We start from the raw sequence: 12,346 nt of genomic DNA on the forward strand, positions 1-12,346 counted from the left end.
TCGACTGCATTGGCCTCGTTAGCACTACAAAAGTAATTTTCCCTCCCTTGGTATTCACCCCTTCTTGTCAACTGTTGAGAATAGGCCACTTCCACCTTAATTGAATTGGCTCATTAGCACTGACCCCCACTTGGTAAAGCAACTCCCATCTTTTCACGTGCTACAATATATATTCTGCTTACTGTTTTTTTCACTCCATGCATCTAATGATGTGGGTTTTAGCCCACGAAAGCTTATGCCCAAATAAATGTGTTAGTCTCTAAGGTGCCACAAGGACTCCTTGTTGTTTATTCATTGTCATGGGATGTTGTGAAGACCAAAAATATAACTAGGTTCAAAAAAGAACTGGATGAGTTCATGGAGAAGTTCATCAATGGCTATTAGCAAAGCTGGTCACGGACCCAATCTCATGCTTAGTGCGACCCTAAACCTCTGCCTGTCAGAAGCCAGAAGAGGAATGATGGGATGAATCACTCAAACTGCTCTGTTCTGTCCACTCCCCTTGAAGCTCTAGTATGAGCCACTGTTGGAAACAGGTGTATAGATGGGCAATTAGTCTGACCCAGCAAGGCAGTTCTTATGTTCTTTCTCTCTCCTTCCCACATCCCATTCCTCACATACCAATCATGGCTTATGGGAAGAAACTGAAGGATACTTCTCCCCTCTCTTTCTCTGTCCATTCATTCTTCCTTATTTCTGGCTGCTTCAAGGTATATCCGAGTGGATCCTGTCCATTCTCTTTAGAGTGTGTCAGGCAGCATAGAGAGCATTCCCCTTATCATTGCTCTGGCCATTGTTCCCAAGTCCAGAGCAAAAGAAGGTTTCAGATCAGTCCAGTGGATGTCCCAAGAGTGGTATGCAGGGCCACAAAAAGCCACGTTTTGATTCTTGAGCCACCCATTGAATATTGCTTAGCTATAAAATAGACCTTAGGGAATAGCAGTGTGTCATTTTATGTAATTTGGCCAAGAGAAAATAATATTTTAAAAAACATCATTTAGCAATATGCCTTGTTAGATGTAAAAGAATAATTAGGTGTAGAGGTCTGTAAGAGAGAATTATATGATCTAGACCTGAATAGTTTAGTTATATCTCTTGTGCAGTATATCGTCTCCAGATTTGTAATGCTGAAGATAAGAAAAAAAGATCAATTGAATTAATTTATTTTGAATTTATACACATGCCTCTGTTTGCATTAATATTAAGTTCAATCCAAAATCTAAATAGAAAGACCACAGTCTTAGAAGTTCTCTCAATAGCATCAGCAAATCATTCTTGTTTACCCTACATGCTAATAAAACAGGAACATGACACTCCTGAAAACAAGATTGCAAAATACAGAAAATGTGGTCTGACATATTTTTCTCCCCAAAGGAGCGACTGCCACTAACTAAAGTATTTCTTATGAAGGCTCGATTGCTTAAGATGCAGAATATTAAGAGAGAAAAACACTTTAGGACACAGCCATGTCACCAGCGGTTACTCACCCCTAATGAAATTGTTAAGTGATATTCTTTATAAATAGGTCAGAGAAACTTTTGAATTGTGAAGAATGTTTATCTCTTTATCTGAAATGTTTGTATTAAATTTATAACTGGTAATTCATTAAACTCATTAGCTCTGACTAGGAGAGCAGAGCTCTATCTAGGAGATAGATTTCAGGGCTTAAAATGTTAGTGGTTACATATAAACATGAAGGCAAAGTGTGCAGAAATATATGGGATCATAATATGGTTAACTGTTTTTTAAGGGAGGCCCTACGGATTAATTAAGAACAGTTGGTAGATTCAGATATTTAAATGTAAACACAATACATTATGGCTTTTTGTTAACTGTGTTTTAGTAGGTAATAAGAGAATGGATTAGGGGGAGTAAAATTCAGTCCAAATTTGATTTTTTTTTCTTGTTTTGGTTCCAACTCCCAACTGTAAATCACCCTCTTTTGTGTTTAAAACTCAATTAAAGCACAACCAACTTTTACAAAAAGACCTGGCATATCTTTGGGTAATCTGCCTGAGTTTCAGGTTTGTAGGAAAACCTGAATGCAGGTGAGTTTTAGGTTCATTGTGAAAGATTCATGTAGCTCTGATAATTTCCAAGGGTCATGTGTAATGCTTGTGTCAATTAGTTTTGTACACTTTTCTCCTGAAAAAAAGAGGGGACTGAAAGAAATTACGGCCCCAATCCGAGCAGCAGAATCAGGACCAAAATATTTATGTAGCCTTCTAGTCATGGAAGGTTTGGGGATAGCCATCACAATTTCTGGAACATAATAGATACATTAGGTTCTTTTCCCAGTTCTAGTCTATCTCCCATTTCTCTCGCTGACTTGCAATGTAGCCTTGGGCTCATCATTAACTTCTCTGTGCTTCAATTTCCCTATCTGTAAAATGGGGATAATACTACCCATCTTTTAAAACTGCTTTGAGATCCTGTGAATGAAATGTTCTAGATAAGCTCAGAAGGCTTATTTATATGCCAGTTGATTTTAGCTTAATTTGCCAGAGTTGTCTTGCAAAGATTAGAACTAGGAATGATCCTAAAGTCTGTTCATGCTCAGTGGGAACCAGGTTTTCAAAAACTTCATTTTTATTTAATATATCAAATACACATATGCATATACACACACTGCACATGTCCTGTCAACAGATTGTTTCCGTCTATCTTTACATGTAAATCTTGTTTGATTTGGTACAATTATATCAAGCTGATTCTAAGTTGTAAATTAATATATTTTCAGATATCTCGTCATAGAAGGAATCATTCCCAACATAACTTAATACTCACAGACATCATTAGCCCAAAGGAACAAACGGTAAGCAATCGTATTACAGAATCTATGTATTGCTTTGCTTATTTACTTTAAATGTTTTTAATGGAAATATAGTATGTGTTGTATTAAAGATGAACACTTGATGCTTTGGATGCTTTAATATGTTAAGGGGGTAGAAAGAAGTAAAGATGTGTGGAAAGTTTGTTACTTAATGGAAATTATAATGTTAGAAACGGCAAAGCATTTTAGTTAATGATATACAATTTGAATTTGCTATTGAATCAGTAGCACTAGGCTGACATTTCAGCAATACTAATAGTTAAATGTTAATTAACTGCTTATATTTCTTTTCCAAAAATTATTAGTTTTGATTTGCAGAATAAGCAAAATTAAGGGAACATACTAGGTGTGAATTTGTTTTTTGTAATGTTTGAGATTTAGTGAAGAGAAAAATATATATTGAGAAGAGTGAAGCCAGTTTTCTGCCTTTGCCCATGCTACTGTGTTTTAATTTAATTTTTTGTACATAATTAGTTACCTGTAGAATTTTACTGGAGAAAAGTAGAGGCAAATTAAAAGATTATATTTTTTAAAAGAACATTAACATGAAAATTCAGAATCTAGATAATGACATTTACTTCAATTTTGTCTGATTAAAGTCTTCAGAATTTGGCCCAGTTCCCATATATAATTCAGTTCAGGACAGCTATAGAAACCATAGCTGATATAGTATTAATTATGTTTTCTGATACTATTTTCCAATAACACTAGCAGACCACCTCACTCTTTCATATATTAATACACACAAATATGTGAGTGTACATCCCTGTCTGTGATAGCTACACACAATTATACCCACTACACAGACACACACAAGTGTATATATATATATAATTTTCATATTTAATACTTTCTTTAAGTACAGAAAGAAGCAGTCCTAGGCTTCCAGTATCTTATTTTTATGCTAATTCTTTCAGGGTATTTTAGATTATTCTCTCAACCTTTCCTCAGCTGGAAAGGTGCAGGAAGGTCAACAACTCGAAAACAAATGATGGATATTCACCGAGGCAGAAAGAAAAGAGAGTACTATAAGGACATTTCATGATTTTGTAACCCCATGTCATCCATCAGATGAAGGACTGGAAGAATAAACTGAATTGTCCTAGAAGGATTTCTGTGAAATCACATAAGATAAGAAAAGGGACATTAGCAGATGTACTGTGCAATACATCTGCATATATTGCTTTATATAGTATATGTACCTAGAAAGAGTGGTACCTTTAAAACCTTTTCAATTGCCTTGGTAACTAAAAAATGTTTCTGCAGTATTCCCTTGGTATTCCCTGTACTAATTATGGGAAATATCAATGAATACTGGGATAACATCAAGTTATCAAAGACAACTGTAACATTTTTAAAGGCAATCATTGTACTTATTAAATCAGAATAATATATAAGCAACTACCATATATCGAAATAAGGAGCCTTCTGAATATTACCTGGAGGATTTCTAGTGCCAGGATAAACCATGAGATTGGAATACTAGTTCTTGAAATATCTAAGATAGAACTAGACATCTAAGTTAAAACAAGAGATGGGTTTCAGCTGTGCAGTTTGGATTTGAATTCCCTAGATCCCTCAGTTTTGGTAGTGTATTCATTTGCTGTTCCAGTTCAGGATTGTTATAGAGAGGGGTCTGAGCAGCAACTTTTTAATCTGGAAATGAATCATGTTCTTAAATCCCCCAAATTTCAGGATAGGGATTGTTAAAACTGAATATTGAAATTCAACATTGCTTCTATTTGTGTTTGAATATAATACCAATCTAGATATAGTGATGGGCAAACCTTGAAATGATCAAAATTTGGATCTGGTTTGGAGAAGCGATCAACAACTTGTTGATTAGTAAAAGCTCCTCCCAACTGCCATTTCCAGGTGGATGGAAAATTCGGAGAATAACATTCTCATCTGACATTTAACACCTCTGGCCCTTACTACACACCAGAAGTGTAAAGCAACAAAAATTGAAGAATGAGAACGGATGGAAAATGATCCAAGGGGTTGTTACAAGTAGGTTGAAAAGTAGGAGGATATTGGGGTTAGTTCTTTATCTGAAATTATTCCCCCTTCTCTAGCTAGATGGAGTGATGATATGATTCTGGCGAACAATGCCTGTGGTCCTAAATGTTTTTTTTCTCTACACTCCGTATTGACACCCAGGGATTTGCATGGAACATCCAACAAGGGCTGTGGTGAATTTTTAAATCAGTATTGGATGTTTTTCTAAAATACATGCTCTAGGAATTATTTTGGGGAAGTTCTATGGCCTGTGCTATACAAAAGGTCAGGCCAGGTGATCCCAATGGACCCTTCTGGCCTTGGCATCTATGAATGGAATTAGTGCAAGTTGTAGAAAAGGCACACACACATTCCTATATGTTCAGATGAGGATGTCACCCAAAATGTTGTCTGTAAGAGTACTAATTTTCAGTATGCATGTACAAACGTATGTATATGAAGTGTACACAGTATTGTATATTCCAAACTAAAACTCTCATGAGAAACTGAAGTACCCTTTGGGTACCATTGTATATACCATACTGTTTATATAGTCATATTTGTGTAGAGTAAGAACAGACTTGTATATTTGATTTTATAATCCTCCCTTATATATAAAGCATGTTTTCTATTGCTGTATATAACCCTGCAGAAGGCTAACACCTATGACAGTTTTTAGGAAATCATCTGCTCCACCATGAGCTGTGATGACTCAGCAGAGACTATATGAAGTTACCAGCATCTTCCTGGGACATGAGTTCATAAATGACTGAAGTGAAGACAGTCATCTTCTAAATCACCAGTCTCTCTTCCTGCACCATTTAGGTGTTCCTTTAATGCTCTTTTCCAAGTACACCTCTACCCCGATATAACGCTGTCCTCGGGAGCCAAAAAATCTTACCGCGTTATAGGTGAAACCGTGTTATATTGAACTTGCTTTGATCCACCGGAGTGCGCAGCCCCGCCCCCCCGGAGCACTGCTTTACCGCGTTATATCCGAATTTGTGTTATATCAGGTCGCGTTATATTGGGGTAGAGGTCTACTAACCTGATTTGATCCTGTTTAGCTAATGCAATCTGATGGGTTCACAGGTCATGGTGATTTAGCTGAAGGCCAAAATAAAAGTTTCTTCAACATACACTAAAACAATGCCCAACTCCTTCAGTAAGGGGTGGTTACTTTTTGTTGCACTGCCATCATAATCTGGCCATAAAGTTGGTGAAACCAACCCCTCAATTTCCCGAGTATAAGGACGATCATCTAGTGCCATTGATCTGACATAGGAATTCTTACGCTACTGAATTTCCTTGCTGCTGGTTTAACAAATAAAAGAGTGTGTGTGGGGTGGGGGTGGGGCTGGGGGTGGGGTTCAAGGAAAGGAGTGAGCCAGGATGTCCCTGTGCTCTGCCAATCCTCAACTGCAATTTTGGCCCCCTTTGAGTGCTGCAGCCTACTATAATTTAGAGCAATCCTTAGACTGCTTTAACACTGCACAGGGAGAACTGGCTTTCACAAAGCAGCTCTAGGATTGGGGAACTACAAAGGTGAGGTTTAAATCACATCTACACACACACACACACACATATTTGTGCTCTGGCCAGTTTGGCCTCACCAGATGTTCTGGCCCAGGTTTGGTAGATACACACAAGTTGTGGTGTTTTCATTTGTAATTCCAACTCAAGATTGTGGTGGCAGCGATGAGCTACTCACAGTGTGCTTTCCCTAGGTTATATCACTAGAACATTTTGGTGCAATTGTAAATTTAAGGACAAATGCTGCCCTCACATGAACATAAACAATTCCCATTTGAGTGTGACCTTTTAATGGCTGCAAGAGGTGAGGGCCTTTGTATTACATCTCATTGGAAAGACAGTACCACTAAAAGCATAATGCCTTTTTGCGCCTTACAACGGTCTTGATTTAGTACTGACTCAAAGGGAAAAGTGCCACCTATAGATGTGCACCTACACTAGATAATCTTTGGAGGTCTGTCATTTATATACTTGACGGTAGGTAGCTTATAAGAGCTAAAAATTTCACAGCAGAGGGTGCTATGACTCTAGGATAATATATGTTCTACATAGCTTATAAGCAAATATAAAACTCCTATAGACATTTCATATAACTGAAGATGTATTAGTGAACCAATATGATACATTTTAGCCAATGTTTCATAACCAGAAACTTTACTTGCACTTAAACAGGTTTTTTTCAGATGTAATGTTCAGAGTTTCTTTTCCATTTTATTACTATATATTTGATTGACATTAAAGATAATTTGCCAGCACTTGAAAGGAACTGACCATAGATAACTAAAATAAGAATAAGTAATAAAGTGCTACGACACTAGACATTCCTATATACAGAGTCTTGTAGCGTGTACTAAATAAATTGGTTCATATTAATAAAAGATAGGGTTATGATATAAATATTCTTTCTTGCAGGTAGTGGAAAAAGAAGGATATCTTCTAAAAGCTAAAATTGCAGATGGAGGCAAGAAGTTAAGGTATTGTGCATTTTATGTTGTGTCAATGATATAAAATTTAATCAGAAGTCATATGGGCCGTATCATGAATATCAGAAATGGCCAATGCCTGGCGTATGAACCAAATGCAATCCACAGTTTTACTATTCTGCACATGGGTGCTCTCATGTTTAATATGTTGTTGTAGCTTGCTGAGGCTACAGCTCTCAGAATATAGTTAATATGAGCTGCCAGGCTATATCATATGATATGACCATGAGCCCTGCTTCCATATTAAAAATGGGGACAGCTGCAATTCTGTTCCATTTTATGCACATTAGGTGCAGCCTTTGGGCTCCAGGCAAATAGATAATGCAGCTTTCTGCTGGACAACGTTTGGGCACAGCTGGTGTGGACTTCAGGGGTGTGATCTGGATACCCGTATAATTGCTGCTTCCATATAGGCACCTAGGGTAAGACTTTTAAAAGCTGTCAGAGCTGACCTATCTCTGCTGCTGTTGAAGTCAAAGGGAGTTTCACTATTGATTTCAGTGGGTTCAGAGTTAGGTAAATACTGACAGCCGAGGAAAATCCTCTCTCTATAGGTACCTGAATGGCAGCAGAACTGACACAATTCATTCTACCTTAAGAATTACTGACTAATTGATATGATATATTATAAAATTCTATCTGAAGAAAGATCTACATTTTAAAGTTCCTAACTGTCTACATAGCAATAAACCACGTGGGTCTTTTGGGTCAGTGACCCAGGGTGTTTGAAAGCAAATACTCTTTTGCCCTTATATATTGCCAAGATCATGTTGTTTAACCCCACATCATCTCTGAGGCATTATATTTTTTCTGGTAGCAAAATCCTATATACAAAGTAAATTTAACCAAAAAACAAATTGCTATACAGAAATGATCAGAACTGACCAAAACAGAGACATTCACAAGTAAACCAAAGGTTTGATTGAGCTTTCCCTTAAAGGTTTTTAAAGATGGAGTAAGACCACTGAAGTGTCTGTCTTTGTCATTCTCTGTTGTCATTCCTTGGTTTTGGTTTTTGACTGAAGACTTTTGCAAAATGTAGAGTCTCAGTAAAGAGCTCTAGAAAGGGCCTAACTTGAGCTAAGTCTTATCTTCTCCAGTGGCTGTTTCACAAGGGGGGGTTCCTCAATAGAGCATGCCTTACCTCCCTTCTATAAGCTTGTCAGAGACATTGTTCTGAGGGCTGTCTTGTTAGGTTGAGAATGAAGAGTGGGGTGTGATGTAGCTAGTACCCAACCCATAGAGGGCGTAAGGGATGAAAATCACAGCCTTGAATTGACACCAAAAGCAAACTGGGAGCCCTGGAAAGTGCAGATATTGCTCAGGATGACGCTGATATTTTAATAACTGGACTTGTTGTATCTTTTCTTCCTTCAACACCAGATATGGTGTTACAATAGTCCAATCTGGAGGTGACAAACACATGGCCAGATCCTAGTTTGAGAAGCAGCAGCATAGTTTCCTGGCAATCTTGGACTGGAAGAATGCATTCATTTCTTGCAACTTGTATGCATTATTAGTGATGAGTTGAGTCAGCCTCAAGGTCTCATTCTGTGTTGATGACCTAAGTTCAAAGGAGTATCAGTTGAAACTTTGAATTAATTTGCTTTTTTGGGATTTTCTATCAGGCATTTAACATTACTTAAACAAAGGGTATGTATGAGTAAGAAGTGGGGCTTTGCATGTATTAATGCCATGTAGTATTCAGAACAGAAAAGCATGCAGAATATGTTTGTTTCCAACTCATATGGTTACACATGGAACATTCAGAATATTATTATTGCATTTATAAACATGGCATTGTCCATTCAGATTTTAAAAGCACTACTGTATTAAGAGACGGAGCAATTGTGAACAGTGTTGGTGTTATAATGTGCTGCCATCAGGTGTCCATTTGATAGAATGCAAATACTGCTGCTGCTGCAAGGCTGATGTATTATGTGTATTGCTTCATTTTACAATATGAAAATGTCAGATTTCACACTTTGGTGACTCTGCCACCATTTTTTAAACTTTATATAAAACAATTCTATTAATTCAAAAAGATGATTTTATGCAATATTCTTTTTGGTTTTAATTTTGGATCTTTCTGCCTACTGATATTGAAGGCTATCTGTCTCTCTTTGTAGATGAAAAACAGACAAAGATAACTTCTTTTTTTTGGTCTACGTATACTTTATCCATCTTCTCCCTCTCTTTATTTATCCCTTATTGCTCAGTCACTGGGAGTGAATTTTTCAAAGCTATGGAATATGCATCTGGAAAAGCCTACAGTCACTGCTGAATTGACTTTCCCAAAGGGCTTGAAAACCTTGCCCACACTTTTACATGTCCAGTGAAATTTTATATATGAATGTCCATCTGTAGAAAAACTAGTTACCCCCCAAAACTATATTTGACCTTATTAAGGTCTGTCTAAACACTTCATAAACAAAGACTGCTTTTGTGAACTAAAAATTAAAGGTAAATAAGTAGAAACCATGAAGTTTTGATTTAAAGATAATTTTTAATGTAAGGAGAATGGTAGAGAAAAAACCCATCTTGTCCTGAAGCCATACTCAAATATGATATAGTCATTGTCTTGTCAGATTCTGATTCTGCTACACACTATCCTGCAAGAACACTCTGAATCTTCATATGTCATAAGGGATTGAACCAACCCTTTCCCCTAAAAAAGAGAATTCAAAGTTCACTAACACTGCTTGTTGCCACATGGCACTAAAGTCTTGATGCAGAATGCTTTGAAATTACCGTATCTGAGACATGGTCTCACCTCAGTATTCCATAACACTAACAATCCATGCTTACATGCAATATATAGATGCAGTGGTTGTTAGCTAACCACATACATGCATCATCAGGAACATACCTCCAATTACAGTTCTTGTGAAGCTTAGATCTTTCACTTCTCAAGGGATCCTTCAAAATTATTTTTCAGGTTTCCTCTATTTTTCTTCCACACTGTGGCAGGGTGATGACTCACTGGCGTGGCGCCCCCTGCTGGCCATCTCAGGAATTAGCTCTTTCCAGCCCAGAATGCCCTCTACAGGCCGGTGTCTCACCCACCGCTGGCCCCCCATGTCCCTTCTGGGCCCCGGTGCCCCTCTACTTCAGGGTTCTGCCCCCAGCAGCAACCCACTGTCTCTGGGTCTCCCCTCCCAGGGGAGCCCCCAACCCTCTATCCCCACCTTGCCTCAGTGACTAACTGCCAGTCATCATCTAGCCCCCACTCCCTGGGGCGGACTGCAGTCAGTAAACCACTCATCATCGGCAAGGGGGTTAGGACCTGCTGCCTTTGCTTATCTCTGGGCTGACTCCCTGCAGCCCCTTTTGTAGGTCCCTTACCAAGGCCTGCAGCCTGGGATTTTGCTAGGCAGGAACTCCTCAGCTTCCTCTGCTCTTGTCCAGCACTGTTTACCGTAACAAGGCCTGCTGCCTAGGGTTTTGCTAGGCTGGAGCTCCCCAGCTCCCTCTGCCCTTCCCCAGCACTGCTCCACCCTAAGTACCCTTCTCAGCTCCCAGGCAGCCAGGTCCTTGTCTCTCAAAAAGCTAGAGAGAGGAGAATGTTTTCCAGTCTCTGGCCCTCAGCCCTCTTATAGGGCCAGCAGGGCCTGATTGGGGCATGGCCCCACCTGTGGCTGCTTTCCCCCAATCAGCCTAGCTTTCCCCCCACCCCAGCCCTCTCCCAGGGCTGTTTTAAGCCCTTCAGGGCATGAGCGGGGTGACCATCCCGCTACACACACCCTTTAGCTTCATCCTGGATTTCAGGATGAGATGAACCCTAAAACTCAAAGTGAAACTCTGGGTGCGTCTGGACTTCAATCACAGAGTCAGAGAGCTGCTCATGTAGATATACCTGAGCTAGCTTTAATCTAGCTAGCTTGGGTAACAGAGCAGTGACTCTGCAGCAGGACAGACTTCGGTGTGGGCTAGCCCTGCCAGTAATTACCCATCAGGCTTCAGGGTTCAGCCCACCCTGAAGCCCGTGCTGCCTTGGCTTTGCTGATATAGTACCTGATTAAAGCTAGCTCCAGTAGGACTACACAAGCTGCAACCCCACTCTGTGATTGCAGAGTAGACATATGCTCAGTCAAAACAACAGTCTTACATGGCTTTGTGCAAAAGCAAATTTCACATCTTCAGTGCAAAATTGTAAATAGCTCCAGGTTCTCTTGAAGCTGGGCCCAAGTTAACAGGAAAGGTTGCACACCTTAGGGAACCTTCTGATGAATCTGATCTGAGTTCTGAGTTTGTAAGGAGACTTGAAATTCAGTAGGTTTTGAGTATCGTTTGAGTATGGCTTTTCTTGTGACTCCCAGTACTCACAACACATGTTTTATGTTGATGAATCAAATAAAGCCAACTTATGTACTCTTGAGCAAGTCTGATTATATGTCTACTAGAGGAGGGGCTCTGGTACACATGTATGCAAATCTCTTGCATACTGGCCCCTATCTTAGTTCTCCACTAGCTTTGCCTGAGTAGACTAGGGCTGGCAAGTGCTTTCAACTTGAGGTCTACTGCTAATTTATGTGTGGATTAATTATGAAACACATACTGGATTGACACAGGATAGGTAAAATAACCCGCCCGGTATTGCCTCAGATGTCCTCGCTGGGAATGTAAAATATTAGGGACGTCAACCAAAATCATTGATCATTGCACACTGGTCTGGTAGCGGGGGCGGTAGAAAGGACACTCTCACTGAAGAGCCTTCAGTAAAAAAAGGAACTGCAGATAAGGTTTGGCTGGAGAACCCTTCCCCTTGGTTTTTACTGGTAGCCGTTTTTGAAACCCAGATAATAACAGATAGTTATAATACTTCCTCATAAGGATATTGTGAGGATTAGTTAGCAGTTTATTGCAAATAATGGTCCATATCTTCAGCTATTGTGAATCAGCATAGTTCATATCAGCTGAGGATCTGGCCCAGTTATTCACTGTGAATTTGAGAGGGAGTTTCCTAAATCAAAGTTCTATTGACTTTCAGTGGAACCTG

General features: G+C 39.1%; 1 protein-coding gene across 1 annotated transcript in view; it reads left to right on the forward strand.

The window, feature by feature from the left end:
• Nucleotides 1-12,346, forward strand: part of ARHGAP15 (Rho GTPase activating protein 15) — a 398,066-nt gene that overhangs the window by 53,045 nt on the left and 332,675 nt on the right. Inside the window, exons 3-4 of the mRNA XM_034786034.1 lie at nt 2,741-2,815; nt 7,277-7,338. Of these exons, the coding sequence (XP_034641925.1) occupies nt 2,741-2,815; nt 7,277-7,338 (137 nt within the window). The remainder of the gene's footprint in view (nt 1-2,740; nt 2,816-7,276; nt 7,339-12,346) is intronic.

This window comes from Trachemys scripta, chromosome 11 (genome assembly GCF_013100865.1).
Source record: "Trachemys scripta elegans isolate TJP31775 chromosome 11, CAS_Tse_1.0, whole genome shotgun sequence".
Lineage (NCBI taxonomy): Eukaryota > Metazoa > Chordata > Testudines > Emydidae > Trachemys > Trachemys scripta.